At 44.2% G+C, this 19,289-nt stretch overlaps 1 protein-coding gene across 8 annotated transcripts in view; it reads left to right on the top strand.

Moving 5' to 3' along the window:
* The first annotated feature begins 1,808 nt into the window (after window positions 1-1,808).
* The window catches only part of RAPGEF1 (Rap guanine nucleotide exchange factor 1), an 89,305-nt gene continuing 71,824 nt past the window's right edge, over window positions 1,809-19,289 (top strand). For 7 of the 8 annotated variants that reach the window (XM_074890783.1, XM_074890782.1, XM_074890780.1 and 4 more), the window contains exon 1: window positions 1,809-2,015. In XM_074890783.1, coding sequence (XP_074746884.1) covers window positions 1,991-2,015 — 25 coding nt within the window. In that variant the 5' untranslated portion in view covers window positions 1,809-1,990. Of the gene's footprint in view, window positions 2,016-3,593; window positions 3,835-19,289 lie in introns of all 8 variants that reach the window. The other variant, XM_074890778.1, reaches the window with a different exon arrangement.

Raw genomic sequence — 19,289 nt, 5'->3', positions numbered from 1 at the left:
CCTCCACTAGCTTCTGCACAGCCCCAGGTGTGTGAGATGTTTAAACAAGCTGATGAATTCACTTTAGAAGTTGTGTGTAAAGCTTACAAAAATAGCAGCCTCGTGAATGATTTATTTGATAGACGGGGAAGTAAACAGCCTCTGACTGCTCACCAGGCTTCAGAGATTTATTGGCCTGTAGCACAGGGCACTACCTGCAAGTCAAGGTACTGCTGTGACATTTGTCCCTAATTAAGTTGTAGAAATGAGTTAATTTTCAAATAGGACCATAATCCTTTTATTGCTGCCTAGGGCCATCCCCACCAGCTCTGCTGTCGCTTCCCACTAGAGGGAACTCACTTCTCCCCAGGGAGCAGATCAGCCACCGCTTCCTGGGCCCAAATTAAAACAAGCGCGTAGGCCAGGGTGGCAAAGCCCGAGCTTTGGGTGTAGGGCAGCCGGGAGCTGGAGCGCAGCGCTTGTCTGCGGCTGCTGCAGGGCTTCCAGCAGCGCTGCTGGGCAACCTGGACTCACATTAGCCGAGGCTGCTGCGTGTGCTGGATGTGGGGTGTCTGTATGTCTTATGGGGAACGGCTGAGGGAACTGGGGGGGTTTAGTCTGGAGGAGGCTGAGAGGAGACCTCATGGCCCTCTACAACTCCCTGAAAGGAGGGTGCAGAGAGGGGGGATGAGTCTCTTGAACCAAGGAACAAGTGCCAGGACAAGAGGGAATGGCCTCAAGCTGCGCCAGGGCAGGGTCAGACTGGCTCTTAGGAAGGATTTCTTTGCAGAAGGGGTTGTTGGGCGTTGGAATGGGCTGCCCAGGGCAGGGGGGGAGTCCCCATCCCTGGAGGGGTTGAAGAGTCGGGTTGACCCAGCGCTGAGGGATCTGGTGGAGTTGGGAACGGTCAGGGTGAGGTTCATGGTTGGACTGGAGGAGCTTCAAGGGCTTTTCCAACCGAGGTGATTCTGTGTGATTCTGTAGGGTGCTGCGAGGATGCTCTGCAGCAGCAGCATCCGTGTCCAGTCTGAGTAAAAAAACCACATGGAGGTTTGCGCAAATCCCACCCTTGTTCCCCTTTGGTTAATTGTAATTTTGCTGCTGACTCCTCTAAGAGAAAGATTCTGCTGTAGTAGCAAATTCGGAGCAACGCAGCGCGCCGGCGAGACCTGACGAGTCTCTGAAGGGCCACGAGCGCTGGCGGGACGTGCCCTGGGCAGCGCAGGGCGGCGGGTCCCAGCTCTCCCCAGACCCGCGTACACAGGATGGCATTTTGGGGGGAAACCGCCCGAGAGGGCCAGGCCTGCCCCTGGAGACGTCCCTTTCTTTCGGGTCTCCCGCATCCCCTCGGCGGAGGCCCGGGGAGCGGAGCTGGGCCCACAGCAGCCCGCTGGTCCCCGCCGCGCTGCCCGGGGCTCCGCGGCCTCCCGAGTCCCGCTCCTTGTCCCGCCGCGCTCCGGCGCCAGGGCCGAGGGTTCCCCTGCGGGGGCCGCCAGCACCCGCCGCGGCCCCGCCAGCGCTGCGGGGCGGGGGGGGGGGCACTGCCGAGGGCACCGCCTGTCCCCAGTGCCACCGCCCCTGAAGCGCTGCCGGGCCCTGACAGGGCCCCCCCTGAGGCGCCGCCGCTGCCCGGTGCCGGCGCCCTCGGCACGCCCGGAGGAACGCGGGGCGCTGCCCGCGGCCCTGCCCGCCCCGCCCCGCCCGCTGGGCCGTGGCGGCGGTTCCCCGGCGCGGTCGGCAGGCGGCGCTGCGGCCCGGGGCGGCGCGTGTGCGGCGGGAGCCCCCGGGCCGCCTCTTCCCCTCACGGCCCGGCGGAGCGGGCGGGGGGCGGGCGCTGCCTGCGCCGCCGCCGCCGCCGCCGGAGCTCCACAAGGCCGCCGCCGCCGCGCAGCGCCTCTCCCGGATCGCGGCCGGTAGCAGGCGGGAGGCGGCGGCGGCTGGCAGCCCCGCGCCGCGGCCGCTCCGCCGGCTACCTGCGCGGCAGGGCCTGAGCGCCGAGCCCGGCTCCGACATGTCCGGCAAGATCGAGAAAGCAGGTGAGAGGGGCCGGGCGCCGCGGGAGGCCCGGGGGGAGCCCGCCGGGCCGGCCGCGCTCGCCGCCCTCCCCTCAGCGCCGCCCCGCCGCCGCCGCGGCCCGCCGGAGGTGCCGGAGGTGCCGGCCGTGGGCCTGGCGCGGCCCGGCGGGCCGGGGGGGAAGACGGGCAGGGCCCCCCCCTCCGCCCCGCGGGTTTCGGCGCCCCGGGCTGGCGGGAGGCTCCTGTCAAGGCCGGGGCCGGGGCTGGGCCCGGGGCGGCGGGGGGATGCTCTGCCCGGCGCCCCCGCCGCCGCGCTGCCAGGGGGTGGTCCTGGGCTGCCCGGGCGCCGTTTGGGTCGGGCTTTTTGTCTTGTTTGCTTTTTCCTTTCCCCCCTCCCCCGTACCCTTTTTTCTAAATTTTATTTTATTTTCCCGCACCCCTGCCGTCCTCTCCATGTAGCAAAGCATCAGCAAAGCCGGGGCGCTGCAACGCTTTGGGGCCTACACGCAATGATTAATTGCAACTTCTCCAACTTTCCTCTTCTGGTGTTTGTGCAAGATCAGAAAAGATGAGTCCGTGGGCAAATGTCAGAGGGAACTTGCTCATTTTTTCCTATCTTGCAAAGCTCTCCCCTCAGCCCGGGGTGCTCGCCTAGAGCCAGAGCCAGGGGGGGAGGCTGCTGAGATCTCTTCAGCCCTCACAAGGAAACGCTCAAGCACGGATCATATTGTCTCTCTGTGCTTCTGGAGTCGTGTCTGGTTCTCAGTTGTCACTTTAGATGTTTTTCTGTGTAGCGGGAGCAGTATGTTTAAAGATTCAATTAGTGTTTTGCAAATCAAGCAGTGAAGTTATTTAGTTTAATTATGTTGCATTTAATTAGCAGAGAAAAATCAATGCTGGTTTGTATTTTTCATTGTAAGGAATAGCTAGGCAGCTTCCTACAGGGGAACGTAGGGTAGCAGTCTGAGTCTGGCTGTGTGAAGTACAGCGTTCAGGCTTTCCAGGACAGCAGCCACCGATTTAGGGAAGATTCCTGTTTCAAAGGAGTAAAGCTGGTAGCTGTGCTTTCTGGTTTTGATCATTCGATCCTGGTTTGTTCTGGCTTCTGCGCTTCACTGTATGCGAATATGTTCTCCTGTGGTACGGGTTCTGGAGCAGCCTCCAGGGATGAGCAGACTGGCTGCTTGGCAGCCGGCTTTTAAGTGCAGTACGTAGGCATGTTTCCAGCTCTCGGCGCTTAGTTACTGTCTAACAAGTGTGCATCACATCATGGGACAAATGTTACTCCAGAAATACCATAGGTTAATCTGATGCACGATCCCTTACATAGTATCGCAATATAACGCTTTGCTTTGGGATTCTGGCTATGTCTTTTCAATGCTTACTGGTATATTGCTGCAACTGTTTGTCCGGGAAGCGGGTAACCGAGTAAGGAAGGTGTTAGCAGCATATATAGACCTGGGGCCAGCTCTGAAATAATTGCCACTTGTTTATGCTAGAGGTGAATTTGGCTTGGGATTTTAGTAAATGCTGATAGCGCTGTAGACAGTAATTACGGATGTATAAATAAGTGATCACGTTTTGTTTATTCGCGTGCAGTAAATAACCCTGTGAGAATAGTAAATATAACTCCACACCAGCGAAGCAGCGTGAAGAGTTCAAACGCGGGAAGATGACTCTGTAGACACACACAAACGCAGTGTGGTTCCATAAACAATAGAACAGAAAGGCCAAAAATACCATACAAAAAATCATACGCTGCGCAACCTAGAGACCCGACCTTGCAACACACTGAACTCCCATTGAAGAACTCAAGACATCATGCAGGATCCATCCCCAGGTCAGTGCTGTAAATGTAGTTTTGAAGATGCAATGGGTGAAGCCTTGATGCAGAGGCATTCTGTCTCGTGCGTGTGTATCGTAGTGATGATTTGCTGAACAAGAGAAACTGTTGATCTGGGAAACTGTCTTCTTTCAACTGCTTGTACTTTCATTTCGTTAAGAAGGGTATTTAAAAAAAAGAAATCCAGGCCAAATATACACCGGAGGGGAGGGGGAGGGAAAGAGGGCTGGAAACCAGCTGTTTCAGTGCCGTACAGTCTTGATCACCACGTCTGAGTGTTTGAACTTCTGATTGATACAAACAGTCCAGTTAATAGCGTCACCGCATAAACACGGTCTGTAATACGGCAGTCATTCTGGGGTAATATTTGTCAAAATGTATACAGTAGCAGAACAAAGGATACAGACTCATGAAACAAATGCTGTGAGGTCTAAGGTCCGTGTATTTGTGTACGTTTGAATTTGGTTTTTTTCTTATGGGAACGGAAATACATGCAAAACCCATGATGTTGTTATCAGGCAACAGCCTATTTTATTTACAAGCCATCTTGACAAACTTTGGAATGGGCTTGGGCTTTGGTTTGACTCATGTCCATCTAGTCAGGCTGATGGGAAAAAAAGTGTTGCCTTACAGGGTTAGATCCCTAGAGATCTTACATACATCTGCTCCCTGGGTCCTTAAATGAAACACCTTGTTGGCATTTAATAAAAAACAATAATAAATGATTAGAGATAACAGCTACCATCCTGTCCACCAAGGAAGCGCGGACAAGGCTCCCTCCAGAAGGGTCACTGTAGAGCAATTCAGGGCACTGCTTTGGAGTGAATGAGAGCCATCTGGTAATGTAGAATAAGATGGCATATTTTGTTTTCACTAGTATTAGACCTCCTGTCTTGCTAGGCTCCAGCCAGGAGACTTGCAAATACTTTTTCAAAGGAGAACCCTCATTGACTTGAAGAGAAGGAATGGCATCCAACATTGGTTTTTTTACTCTAGAACTGTGACTTTGCATCTTTACTTTCAGAAAGCATTTGCCTCACCTTAGTTAGTCTGATAGTTTTGATCTAAAATCCAAAACAGGGATGCCAAGAAAGAGTAGAGAAGGTCACAGATTCTGCTTGGGTTTCCTGTTACCATGGCAATACATGAATTCCCGTATTTATTTACCTGATGGATTACATGCTCCAGGGAATTGAACTATTCTGCATCATTCAGGGAGAATAAGGTCTAAAACAAAAGCTCTTCCATGAAGCAGGTCCATTCAAGAATGCCCTTGATTAAAACCAAAGAACATATGGGTGCCATACTTCAAAGGTTTTTTTTTTTTACTGAATGTTTTCAATCTTAATCTTGTAATTTCTTGCAGGGTTTTCATATTCCTTGTAAGCTTGCTTTTTCAATAGCTGTCTGCTGAAGGTTTTTTGAGATAACTGTTTCAAGTGTTAGCTACCTGCAGTGCAGTCAGTTATGTCCGTTCTGCTCAGGACTCAACTGGATGTAGTTATTCCCAGCAGACTGAAAATGCTGTTGTCTTCACCTTTTACTCATGAGCATTTGCCTGATAAGCAAATTCATCTCTGAAGTTTTATCCTTTAGTATTGGTGGTATAAACATCTAGGGGTAGTCCCAGGAGAACTCTGCTGTTAAGGAAAATGGCAAAATAGAAGAAACCATTCAGGACGCCAGATTATTTCCATCTTTATAGGAGCTTAATGTTTGTCCAGAGTCCTTCGCACCGGTTTATGTGATTCTGAATTGTGCATCTGTGAATGTTTTTGTATTAATGTGAAGTTTCCTGGGGATCTTATTTTTGGGGAGGATATATTTTGAACTGTCATCATCCCTTGGATCATCCTGTGGAAGTTTTCCTGCATATTCTTTACACCTGTATAGTTGTGTGCAGTTTCTTTTTGTCTGAGCTATGCTTAGGTGACTTACTTGCAGAACTCTTCTCGATTCAGTTGTGCATTCACCACTGTACCACGTTCTTCAGTATAAGTGAGGGCTTTAAGGTTTGGATTTCTGCAGTTGGTGAGTGTAAGTGCTGCTCTACTGATGGTTTTCAGATGAAGTAAAAATTGTCTGTGGAATGTCTTGTCCTGGAATCTGGAAACTAAACTCTTCTAAAGACTCACTTCACAACCCTAAAGGCAATTCAGTTCCAATTTTTCCTTACTTGGGCTTTTAGCACCTACTGTGTTTCCTACTATATGCTGCTCAGACAGTGACATCACATGTGTGTTTTATTGTAACTTGTTTAAAAAGCATCAACAATTCAGTCTAGTTTTGTGAGGAGGCAAAATACACGTACAAGATGATCACTAGTGTTTGCTACAAAATGGCACAAAGAGCAGAATTTTGTGGGTTTTTATAAGTAGTCCTAGGTTTGACAGGTGTTCTGTTGCATAGCTTCAAGACGAATGTTCAGAAATGTAGCCTGCGGGATAACTGCTGCAAGACTGAGATGGTCTTAGCAGTTGTAAGAAGGAAGTGGACAAGGAGTGGAGAAAAAAGACAGCTGAAGTCTGCTGGAATGTGAAGCAGCTGGTTTGTGCCTTAGTCAGTGAAAAAGCAGAAACTGGAAACAATTGCTAAATTTATTTTCAGTGCAAGCAATCGTTTTCCTTGAACCGCAATGACTAAATATATCTATTGGTGTGATTTTTATGTGGTGGTAACTCTAACTGGCTCTTGCTAACCTCCTGGCAAGCAGAGAGATGAGTGCAAGTTCCCTGTCAGTCAGGATCCTAACACAAATGTCCCTCATCCAGGTCTGTTGCTTCACTTGCAGAGAACATTTCCTATTTATAAGGGACCTGTAGGCTGTCAGCATGGCTTTACTTGTTGCAATGTATTGCATGAGTGGAAGAAACCTAGGTATTTGTTTCTAGGGAGGGGAGTCAATCTGTAACTGCTTTTTCAGGTTTCCTTGGGGTTTTGTCCATCTCTGGAGATTCTGAATTGCGGTTGAGACCTCAGCTGATATTCTGATAACTCTGTAAGTGCAGATAGACACTGATGCAAAGGTGTGAGTCTTTTTAAAAAAATATACATTAACGCCTTATTTATTCCAAAGTTGAAAGCCTGTGGGTAGTATTCGCAAAATGAGCTTTTCTGTTGGCTTACAAATCCTTTGGAAGGAGAGCATTCAATACAGAAGCTTGCAGCATCTTAACTGCAAGTGGAGGAACATGAAGTGTTAACTTTCTAGACTTTATTTTAAAGAAACTAGAGAGTTGTTACACCTTTCCTTGGCAGAGGCATTTGATGGCTAACCAGATTACTTCAAGCACTCAGTCGTTATGTGTATTGCAGGAGATGTCTAGGCAGTTCTCAGTTGGGCTACTGAGAGGTGATAGCTGGAATTGTTTGTTACCGTAGCATCACATTTGGAAGATACTTGTACCGCAGCAAAGGTAAGATGATAGAGAGCATCTCCTGTGTTTGTGCCAGATAAAACTCCAGAAACTATGTAGTATATTAAAAACAACAAATTACATGTCAGAGCTACAGGTAAGGTGATTTAATAGCTGCCTTCCTCTCTGGTACTCCTCACCACACCCATCATTTTGCATAGTTTGGATACATGTAGAGGATATAACTTGTTCCATTTTCCAAGGCAAATCATCACAACATTCTTCTGCTGAAACTAGAGATCTGGAGTTTGCAGAGCTATTGACCTCTGTGTATTGTTGCTTAGCAGTGAAATGAATCCTTCCAGTCTGTATTCTTCCTATGGAGACTTTACATTATCTGAAGAAAAAGCTGTGCATGGAGAGGCATCCTTCAGCTTCTTCAATTTGTGACAGAGTAGGCTTTTCTCTTTGAAAACAATTGAAAATTTATTGTGCTATAGGTACCTGAATATTTGGGAAATTCTGCTTTGGTGTTACATCTGTCTTTTTTTCTTTATTAATGTTAGCAAACTACAGGATTCAGCCATTGTCATGGAAGCAGTATGGAAGGAGTATTAAAATCACCTAGCTATTGCAAGATTATTAGCTTTGTTATTTGTCAGTTTTGTCTAAATAACCAAAGCTTGGCTTTCATGGTGTACAGTTGGGAAATATTGTAGGACATAATGGGATGAGGGGATGGTGATGGAGAACAGTGTGTCATTCTCAGTGCTTTATTAGAGATTAGGGGGAAAAGGAGAACTGCTTGGAGGAAAACTAGATTTATTCACCTTTGCAAGTTTGAATTTGCAGCGACAGAACTCCCAAGGTGTATGAAAAGGTGACCAGAGAAGGAAAAAGGGACATCACAAGTGGAGATGTTATGGAATGATTGGAAAGACCAGAAAAAAAGTGAGAGGATGCCCAACCCACAGATGTTAGAAGAGGAAGGAATGGGGGGCTAAGTTGCATGCAAGTAGAGCAGATAGGAAAGGACAGGATAACAGAAATGGAAAGTGGGCAAGGAGGAGGCTCCCGGCAGCTTTCACGGGCATCTGTTCCAAGGCAAAGAGACAGAAGATGAATTTCAGCAATCCGGAAAAGCTGCAGGAATCCTGCAGGTTGGGACGTGCTGCCAAAGGAATGTTCTGCAGTTCTGCTATTCACGTTGCTGCAGCCTGACAAATTTACAGCTGTACTACCTGACCCATAGCATCCACTCTTAAAAATACATTTCCGACCTCTTCTTATGGTGCGTGACATTGATACTGAGAGAGCAAACAGTTTAATCTGTGTGAGTGAGAAATTATGTCCCCACATATTCTGTGAAGCAACCTGAGATAGTTGATGGATCAGATCATTAGTCTGCTTTTATTTGCGTTGCATAGTTCAGTAAAGCGCTTCACCTTTGAAAGTCTCTTGACGTTAAATCTGTGTGCTGTTTTAGTTGCTACCATAGCTCACCCCCTCTGGAGTTTGTAAGATAATATTTTCATGTTGAGAGCAAGGAAGAGGTGAATAGGAACAAGTATAAGAGAAAGATGGTCTGTATCAGAGCATTGACTTAGTGGTGGGAGATGGGATATCGGCGGTATTTAGGAGAATCGATTCTCCTACGCTTGCTTTCTATTTTATCATATTTAGGAAAGTAATCTAAAAGACTTAAGAATTGACAAGAGCTGTATGGAGATTCTAAGCCTTGGCTAGCAATTTGGTTTCACGTTTATTTCATTTTTTTGGCTCTCCTTTTATTGAGAGGGTTGTTTGAGCATGGGTGGCACCCAAAGAGGAGATTTCTTAATTATGGGGCTGAGGCTCTTTGAATTAAGCAAATTCATGTTTTGCATTATCTTACTTTACTTGGGTGATGGTCTCTGCTGCTTTGTGTAGAGCTTTTCTGGTGTCATGAAAATACTGTGCGTTTTGTGATTGAAGTTAACATCTTGGTGTGGCCATCAGTGTCTCTAAGGAAATATTAATTCATTATTGTGCTGAGGGAGAAAGGTTAAAGCTTGCTTGCACTCTCATGCTCTCATTCTTTCTCTCTGAAGGCTTCATGTGGGGATGCCCTTTGTTGTGTACTTAACATATTCACCAAACCAGTCCCATTTATATTCTAAACATGATCTTTAATTTCATCCATCACATGTATACTAATCTTGGGTTTGGAAAGAAAACAGATGAGAATTTTCTTTTTAGGCTTCTGGAAAGAAAGGAAAAAAACAGTAGAGGTTAAAATCAAAGAATAGTTACCCATAGCTGGTAAAGTTGCAGTAAGCAGATGCTGCAGCTTGGTTGGTTGATTAAACCTTGATAGAATTTTACCAAGAGTCTGAACGTGTAGTTCTATATCTGTTAAACTGTAGTTTGCAGGTACTCTTTGATAATTAAAACGGGAGCAAAAGGAGTGTGTTCGCAATGTACGGCGTGCATTGTTTTATCCCCTACCTTTTGATGGTTTTATTGTGCTTCTTGGTCTACCAATCTGTCCTGCCCATACTGCCCAAAAGGTGGTAAAACAGCCTCAGGGATTAATTCCATATTTAGAAAGTTTCCTTTACAAACCAAATATCATGTAATAAAGGGCACCCAGGAAATCAATATTTTAGTTCTAGTTGTATACTACATTCCAACCAATGCTAGAGAGCAGTGCTCAGTGAATCCATCCGACAGTGGGCTTTGGTTAGCCGGACAATACTGTTTAAAACACTGTTTTCCTTGGGTGATATATTATCCTTTTATGCTCTACCTGTATTAACTTAAGTTCATCAATTTGAGTATGAGAAGATAAAGTGCGGATGGTTCCCATCCACTTTTTGCTTAACAATACAACCTTTCATTTCATCGTTGGGCGTGATGTGTGCTGCAGCTTTCATATCAAAGAAATTAAATACCCCTGTTAGGATATATTTTTTCCATCCCAATTTTTTTAAGTGTATGTTTTCTGCTTTTCTAATTAGAAGAAGCTTTAAACAGAGTTATATACAAGAATAAGTTTGAGGAACTAAGGAGGTCTACCAACAGGTCTAGTTAGAGCTCACCTATGAATTTACAGGGACTTAAAATGTAGAGCACTGGCTTGTGCAGGAGGTGCTCTGTCTGTGTAAATATCCATGCAAAGGTCACATGAAATCATATGTTAAGTCTGATGCCAGATTTTTGGTGGAGCATGGTAAGAGTGGCACAGGGTTTGAGTTTACTCTTTTACTGCTTGGAATTGCTTCTCCAGGGCTACTCTATGGCAGAAATTTGCAGTACCCAAAAACATTATGCATCTGAAAGTCACATGACTTTTTTTAAAACAATAATTTTGTATCTTTATGAGCAATACCTAGGAGACTATAACTGACTGAAACTGAGGTGGGGAGTTTCTCTGTTTCCAGCTTAGTTTTTCTGTTTGCTCTGTGAATAGCTGTTTGCTCTTTGTCACTGGAAACAGTGGCACTTCTGTCCCCTGCTCTGTCAGTCTGGTCTGTTGTAGTTTACAGGAGAGACACTTTGGAAAGTTGTAGAACCACCCTATTAAAATGCTCTAATGAATATAAGAATGGTATTTAAAGTGCATGGTTTACGAGCTCTCTCAAATATGGGCAATTTTGTGATATTCAGGTGTACAGTATCCCTTTAAAGGACCGCTGAGTCTTGTAGCATAACTTGGCACATCTGCTCAGAGGTAAGCTTGCTTCTTACATCTGTACCTCTCTTACTTAAACAGTAGTATCTTTTCATAAGGAAATAGTGAAGGCTCATCTTCTGTTAGAACTCTTGGACCTATTGGCCAATTTCAGTCAAACTTTTCAGATGAATTGATATTATAAAGTTGTTCGAATTTCTGCATGTTTTCTGAAGAAGAGTGAGTAAAACAAAGAGACCACAGATAGTGCCTTCGTTATGGCAAAAGGGAAAATGGAGCTGTCCCACACTGCGTTTGGCCATCCGGTGTCACTTCAGAATCACTAACACACATGGTGCTTCTTGTTCAGAGGGGTCCCAAGGGAGATTTGGGAAGTAAGGTTTCTTCTGTTGGAAGAAGAATAGATAGAGTTTCACTAGTTTTGCTGCTCATAGAAAAATACTTTTTTAAATAAGACCTTGATGATGTAGTTTGCTGTTTGATGATTTAACTAAGGTTATGATCTTATGCTCATTCAGTGGCACAGGCATTTTGTCAGTCTAAACTGGTCTCATAGTTTATCTTGCACTGTAAAATTCACAGGCATGAGATAAATCTGACTGTATTTTGAAAAAATATGAGAAGATTATGCAGTGAGGTACTCTAGTTTAACCTCAGCTGGATTAATTGATTCAACCTTCATGTATAGGCAAGATCTAAGAATGAACAGATAGGAATTCTTTATTGCCTAGAAACTTCTCTTCGTTCTCCACTGAACTTCTTGCACCAGGACACTTGCATTAGTTAAAAACTGGTTGTGTCATTTAAGCTTTTGCCTCTAGATTTATGAAGGTAAGATACATTCATAAAAGAGATTTATGGTGATTTGAGAATATCCTTGCTCAGAATTAGTCAATTTTGTGAAGCTGGCTCAAAATTACACCTATACTGAAGTAGATACAATTTTGTGTATACAAAGTCTAACATTTTTTATTTATGTATCATTTTTGTTCTGATAATTTCTAGTCCCTCGTGGATTCCAGCAGTTGTCAAAAGGATTTAATACTGGTTATACTGCTTTGGAAATGCCCGTCTTTCACCAGAGACTGTAGGAAAAACCTGTGGTGACTATGACTACCGTAGACCTTAACACCTAGCACTTACCCAGCTAAGTTTAGGAGAGATGAATCCCAGCCTTGGGCAGATTTCTGTCCTTTTGGGAAGCTGTTCAAAGAGATTTTTAGATATTGTTTGATACTATAGTTATGTGAAGCTGAACACCATGGTGTTCACCCCTCAGACTGTGTGACTCTCCAGGAGGGAAACCAGGGTTATAAGACCCCTTGCCTCTGAAAAAATCCCATCTCACATGCAAGTCACTGCTGAGAGAACCCTACGTACCACAACAGGGATGCCTACAAGAGCTTGCTTAATGTTAACTCTGATACTGGTGGTGGGTCTGTGAGCTGGCAACATTTTTATCTAATTTGCTGTTAGTTCCCAAAGATGAAACAGGCACTAGACCTTTTAAAGTTTAATTTCTTTGCTTTCTCTTGTGCTGATCAGTCCAGGGAGGGCAAGGTATTGCATTCCATCAAGCCTGATACCAAATCATTGGCTGAAAGGTAAAAACACTGATAAAAAAAAATGTTTTCCTTTGCTGCTAGAACAAAGACTACTTGAATTGTGAACTGGTTGACCTGGAATGGGGAATGCCAAGGAAAAACAACACCCTTTGGAAAAAAGCAAGTATGTCTGTCTTGCAGGGACAGCTCAGAGGAGCCAATGCAGGGCAGTGAAGGGTGGGTTGCTGTTAAAAGCCAAAGTATCCAGGTAAAAATGGCAGGGCAAACGAATCCTTAAAAACCACGCAAAGAGAGAATTTGGTTCTCATTACTGTCTGTGTGTATTTCCAGGTAGTCTTTAAACAAAGATGGTTTTGCTCCTGTCTGTCTCGGGTGAAAGCCCTTGTATAAATTCTTTAAATATGCATTGGCAGCTCTTACTCTTCGGTTTTATCCTGAATTACAGCCTTGTTCATTAGACCTCAAATCTGAGGTGTACATTTCACTGTAATACTTGTAGGGCTCCCTGGAGACATCAGGTATACCGCAAGTGATACACAGGAGAACTTCTCTGAGCTTCCATTTGGCTGGCAGCCTGGGGACTGCCAGGGTCCGAGGGATCAAAACCATCATTCGGAGCAGACACTGGTGTAACCCACGTCGTTGCCTGGGGTTGTCAGGATTGTTGTGGCTTTTTACTATGTGAGTAAGGAAAAACTGCTTACCTGGCAGTTGACCACAATTATCTGTGTTAGGGTTACCACTCAAGTGCATATTTTACACTTTTTGTTCTGGCTGAAGTTAATATGATAGAGAAGGGGAAACCAAGGAAACATCTGAGGGATTATTTCTGGCAGCTGGGCAGATGAGTTTATCTATAAATCCTGAGAGTCTCTGGCAAAAAGGTGTGTAAGAGTGTTAGTAACAACAAAAACAATGTTGGAAGGTTGCTGATGGCTTATGTCATTGTTTTGATATTTCTCAAGTTCTGTAAGTACTTAGGGCTGGTATAAATAATAGCATCTAAGGTTACAGCCATTGGTCATCTAGTCTGTTGGAGATCCACCAGCAATATCCAAAAAAGTTTCCCCATCAAGTGAAAGCATAACTGATTCTACAATCATTTCCAGCGTACATGTGCTGTTAACATGGCAGTTGATCGAGGTCCTGATCTGAATCTGGCATCCAACCTCATGCAAAACACCATTCTTAGCAACATTACCAGTGCTGTGGCTTGTCCTGAGGGCAGAGCTAACAGGCTGTGGGTTTTATTATTACTATTATTTTCATTTGTTTTTATCAGTTGATACTTCTCAGATGAGGTACTTCACATCTAAAAGCTTTGGCAACATAGTATACTAACTTTGAAATATTATCATAATGGCGAAAAAAAAAATCATGCTAGAACTATTAGCACTCAGTAGTATACATTTAATGAAATTGCTATTCAAAGCTCTTACACCCAGAAAAGTAACACTGGTTTGTGTTGATGTTGCACACTATGATCTTAACCTTCGGGATGATAACAAAGCACAAGAACTGGCTCCTCCTGCAATCCTGTGCCCTTGAAGGAGTCATTCAGTTAAATTCCTTAATATTTTTGCAGCTGTGGTTGTGGTTTATTAACTGATGCTGCCTTGAAGAAGAGCTTGTGTCTGCAGCAGAGTTTTCATTACTCATCTGTCAATACTTGCAGAGTAAAACAAATGGGTCTGGGTGGAGAGGTTTCTGCTTTTCTGTGTAAATGGTTTCTTTTTCTCCATCCCTGCTCTTTTACCGAAGGAGGGGGTAGAGAATAGTTTTGATTCAGTACTTGGTTGTACTGTATTGGATAGGAAGGTCTGGCTGGCTTTGTCTGTCAGGATTATTTTAGGCTATGATGTTTAGATTTTATGGAATGAACTAGAGGGAATTAAAAACATGTCTCTTTCCCAAAATATTCTCACTTGTACAGTTGTAAAATGCCCTTTATCCTGAATCATACCAGCTGAAGAATCTCCAGAATTTCTCTTTTGCAGTAGGTAAAATACGATTTTTGACCAGTTCAACAATTTGCTTGTCGGGAGAAATCCAGTTGAGTTTTATTTGGTTTTGTTTTTACATAGTCCTCAAAATGGAAAATCAGATGAACCAAAATTATTACATTGCTGTGTTTACTGATGCAAACTGCAAGTTTTGCAGTAATTGCCTTGGCTTCTGGGTGAAATGCAGGAGGCAACTTACCTGCCTGGATTTTGGGGGGTTTTTGCATGATAATTGCAAATGAAGGGCACATCTTATTTTGAAGCCCCTGCAAAACAGGGATATCTGCTCTGGGAGATGGAGATGCAAATGGATTTCGTGCTGGTACATAGAACAGGCAAGTGAATGGGATGAACTGCTTTTGTAGCAAATGAGCAGTCAATACAAAATGCTTTGCTGGACCGGGACAGGGCTATAGCAAAAGCATGAGCTATAATAAGTAGGGGAGAAGGACTTGCAGAAACCAGGGTATTGACTCATTTGGCCACATGCTTCTCTTGAGTTTCACACTTGACTGTGACAAATATTGAACAGAATAGCAGCCAGGCTAGTGAGCAAGTGTGCTTAAGAGCCAAAAGTCAGTGCTGATGTCTTTCTGTACATGTGTATTTTGGGAGAGATACTGGAGTCCTTACCTCCTTTTCTTGTTGTGCATTCTGGTTTTGCTTAGTTTTTATCCTAATTCAAAAAATCATGATGGGGCAAAACATCACACAGCAGTTCCCTGTGCAAGAATATGTAAAGAACTAAGGCCCAGCCCAGTAAAGGTGATTTATAACTTGAAGCCTTGCTTTGTGCCTCTGTACCTTGGCTACGTGAAGTGTTGGCTGGTAAATTGGTGGCGGTTTCCTTAGCACAGACCTTCCTTCTGTCATGGAGTTGCCATCAAAGGTATTTTAAAGCCTGTCCTCTGGGAGACTGTTCTGTGTTACTGTGGCCTCTGGTGAGAGCAGAGGGAACCAAAATCTCTGCCAGACTGAGCTCTTGACTAGCTGCAAGCATGAGGATCTAGTTTAGAGATAAAAACTGATTAGTGGATAATTCCCCCAGAGTGAATAATCTCAGTCTTAAAAGATGAATTGCAGATGGTTTTGGATGAGAGAGAGATCAGGTTTAAAATGTCATTCTTTCAGTAACCTGAATCTACTGACCTTACGTGGCACTGCAGAGATCATTTCGAGTAAGAGTGGAAGGAGAGGCTTGGTGGTGGTGTGTGGCCAGTGCTTCCTGCGTTGGTCTGAAGCCAGAGCCCCCAGTGTTATATCTACCTGCTGGTTTGAAAGGTCTTTCACTCCACAAGGTCAAGAAAAGCTTCCAAAATACAGAGGAGAGCCATTGTAAACTCCCCAAGTGAGAAGGATTAATACCTAATATGACTTTTTAAACTATTTTCAGATTGGTTACTCACCTTTACCTGTCTTTCACCTTTGCAAAGATAACAGTACATATGTGTTTGTCTAGCTTTGACTGGAAAGCTTGTAAAAAAATAAGACTGAAACATAAAACCAAGTTAAGGGCTATATGAGCAAGCTATGTCAATAAAGACCATCATTTTGTGTAGCTGTGCAGCTTATCAAATTACTCCAGCGAGAGTCTCCTTACAAATGCTTTTGTATTTTTTATCTATTGACTCATCCATCTCAACACTCACAGTAACATTTCAGTACTGTCTTATAAAGCCTATGATTGAAACGAGGCTGTTCTTGGGCTGGTTAATCAACAGATGCAATTAATACAATGATGTTTGTCTTGACACCCTGTCTCACTGTGGCGGCATTGTAAGCAGCATTGCTACGCGAGGAGAGCTCTGGTTGAGGGCTTGAGGACTCACTGTACAGGCAGATCACTCAACGTTTGTATTCAGCGTAAAGTCAACACTGAAAGAGTTTCAGACCTCTCCTTAGCTGGCAAATGGTCTCACTGGTGCTACAAGTGATGTTAACAAAAGGGTAAATCATAATCTGCACTTCTAATTTATTTAACAGTTTTATAAAATGCTCGGATTTTGTTCCGTTAGAGAGCACCAGAAGTGTAAAAGGAAAGCTCAGATGGATTTTCTTCTTGTGCGAGTCTGGGAAGGTGATGAAGGAAACATGATTTGGACTCAGATATTTATTCTTTTAGTAGAACAATGTCAGTCCCAGACCAGTGCTTCTCAGATGTGTTTTACCCTGGGAACTTGTATAAAACGTCTTCCCTTTCAGCTATTTCATTTTTAGCTGTATAGAGGGTGTAACCATTGTTTAAGGGAGTGTCGATGGCATGTAGCCAGTTGATATATAAACCCTATCATGAATTGTTTTAAAGAGAGTATGATTTTCTGTACCAAGATATATTGATGACTTTTTCTCAAGGCAGGAAGTACATGCTGACTCCAGCAGTTGCCAGAGCAGCTGTTCATTATGAGTAAGCCATATGAAAAATCTTGTGAAAGCCTTAATATCAGTAGGAAGCAACATGAGCTTAAATGATCAGCACCAAAGTGTGGTTAAGCTGTATCAAGAACTGCTTTAATATTTTCACTTGCTTGGAATTTTATATTGGAAAAAGTTTCTGGTTCTTATGGCACCAAAGCTGTAGGATAGTTTACAGAGAGGTATTAAGCTTCAGGCTAGTCAATATTTGTAAAGGCTTGTCTGGACACTCCCCAGACACTTGCTCCAGGGTACAAATTTATTTGATTTATCCTCATGTTGAGTTAATGTAGCAGTTTCTGTCTCTGTAAGTGAACATCTCAACAGGCTCTGTGGCTTTTAGCATCTCCTAGTGTTGTAGCACCAGTGTTACTCAGACTGGGTTTCTACCAAGGCGCATAGCAGACAGGGCACACACTTGAAATATAGTGGTCTCCTTGTCCTGAGTTTTCTAATCAGTAAGTTGGGACTTTTTTATTGTTGTCTGTCTCCGTTTTTAATTGCAGAACTGACTTTTGTTGAGACTGATACATAGATTTTTCATAGCTTTCCATTAATTCAAAACAAATTTTTTGGTGGACATTTCAGTGAATTTCTGTAGTTGACATTTTCTGGAAAAAGCAATTATTATTTTGGTCCCAGAACCTCTGATCAGTGCCAGCTGTGAGCAGCAGAGGAGGCACTGGGCTCTGGTGGGCTCTTCCTGGGTACGGGTGACTATAGCAGAACTTCTGACCTTTGGCTCACAAAAAAAAGTGTGAGCAAGAAGTACTGTGCTCCAAACGTGAACCTGTCTGACAGCTGAGTACGCAGAAATAAGCTGCTGAAGGGGAAAACCCTTTCACCTATAGCTGATGTGTTATACAAGGGAACCCAACGTAATAGTTTCCTAGCTCAGCCTTTGAGATACTTCCAATCCAAGTTCAGTTACTTCCTTCGTTCTACGTTTGAGCTCTGTGTTTGAATTGCTTTTCATTTTGTATTGTTCCTTGTTGCCTTTGATACCAGGATATGATTTCTTCATTGTCACCTCTCACTGCCCTTTGTTTCTATTAGTTGACAATTTTTTTGAGGCACACACTCATGTTGCTTGTAGTGCACCATGTCTAAGGGCCTGTGTCATAAGGTTTTGATGGGACGGGGTTGTCCTGGAGATGTATAGGGATGTGCCAGCAAACAGTAACACGTATGTCACAGCAAAGGAACATACGTACACATCTTGCCCAAGCAGCAGAGCTTCTCTTACTGCTGAATGTGGTTCTCAGGCCATGGCTCGTGAGGGTGGTAGCAGTGAGAAATGTGGGATGTTCTGTCTTATTTTGAGTACAAGATTCAGTTTCCCTTGAGGCAATAATTTCATGAATCAAAAAGGAAAATGTGTAATGCTTAGTGTTTATCTAGAGCTTTACATTTTTAGAGCATTGTGCAAGCATTTATTCTGTGCTTTTGACTTCATGATGGGTGGTGATGGAAAGTGCTGGCTATAGTGATGTGAGAATAGTGAATACCACTTCTGCCTTTGTTTCATTTACTGGTATGATTTAACTTGTTACTTTGGTCAGATGATCTCTACTTCTCCATAAGCTTCTGTGGGCTTTTCAGTTTATCACTGGAGCTGTATACCCTGTGAGTGGGTTGTTAGTTCCTGTTTTTAAGGCATTTGAGATCTCATTAGGTAGTGAGAGTGGTAGTGCTGTGTAGTGGTGGCATCTCTCCATTTGTGGGAAGATGCAGGTAACGTTGTGTGCACAGAGCATGCCACCTAGAGGAACGGAGCGGGCCGGCAAGGCTGGAGCCACGATATGCTGGCAAAATTTAGGTGGCTGTGCAAATGGCTATGTTGAGATCTTCTCCAAGCAGTGCCCTTTGTGGCCCTGCCTCTAGTACATTCACCAAGTCAAGTGTGAGGAGGTCCATGCACAGCTAGCTTTCCATCAACTCTTCTCAACAAACTCTTCTCGACTTTTTACATGAGACTACTGTTCATGATTTAGCCTCCTGGTTATGTGAAGCCTAATTTTTCATGGAGGCTCAAGAATCTGAAATTAAGTTGCGGATCTCACCTCATATTCTCCAGGAATTAGGGTGAGGAATCTAGTACAAGGTGTGATTTGATGGGCTAACTCTCTCCAAGCTCTGTGCTTTTTTTGGCTTGTATGTTGCAATTTCTTTTGCAGGAGACTAATAAATTTCCCAGAAGATTATCCTAATTTCCAGAGTCTCAAAGTCTGAGTTGTAATTAAGCACTTAATTTGATGAGGGTTTTTAAATGTGTTGCTAGTCTACTGGCAGCTTGGGGAAATGCTTCCATCTTCAGCCCAGCTTCCCTTGTGTAGGTTCAAGCTCAGAAAGCTGGTATATATTTAGAACCAGCAGAATTGCAGCCTGCCGGAGAGGCATCAGAAAACTGCTCCAAATCTATGCTTTCTGGGTAGGTTAAAGC

Source organism: Strix uralensis, chromosome 21, assembly GCF_047716275.1.
Source record: "Strix uralensis isolate ZFMK-TIS-50842 chromosome 21, bStrUra1, whole genome shotgun sequence".
In the NCBI taxonomy this organism is placed as follows: Eukaryota; Metazoa; Chordata; class Aves; order Strigiformes; family Strigidae; genus Strix; species Strix uralensis.
The sequence above is the reverse complement of the archived record's forward strand: the minus strand, read 5'-3'. Positions and strand labels throughout refer to the sequence as shown.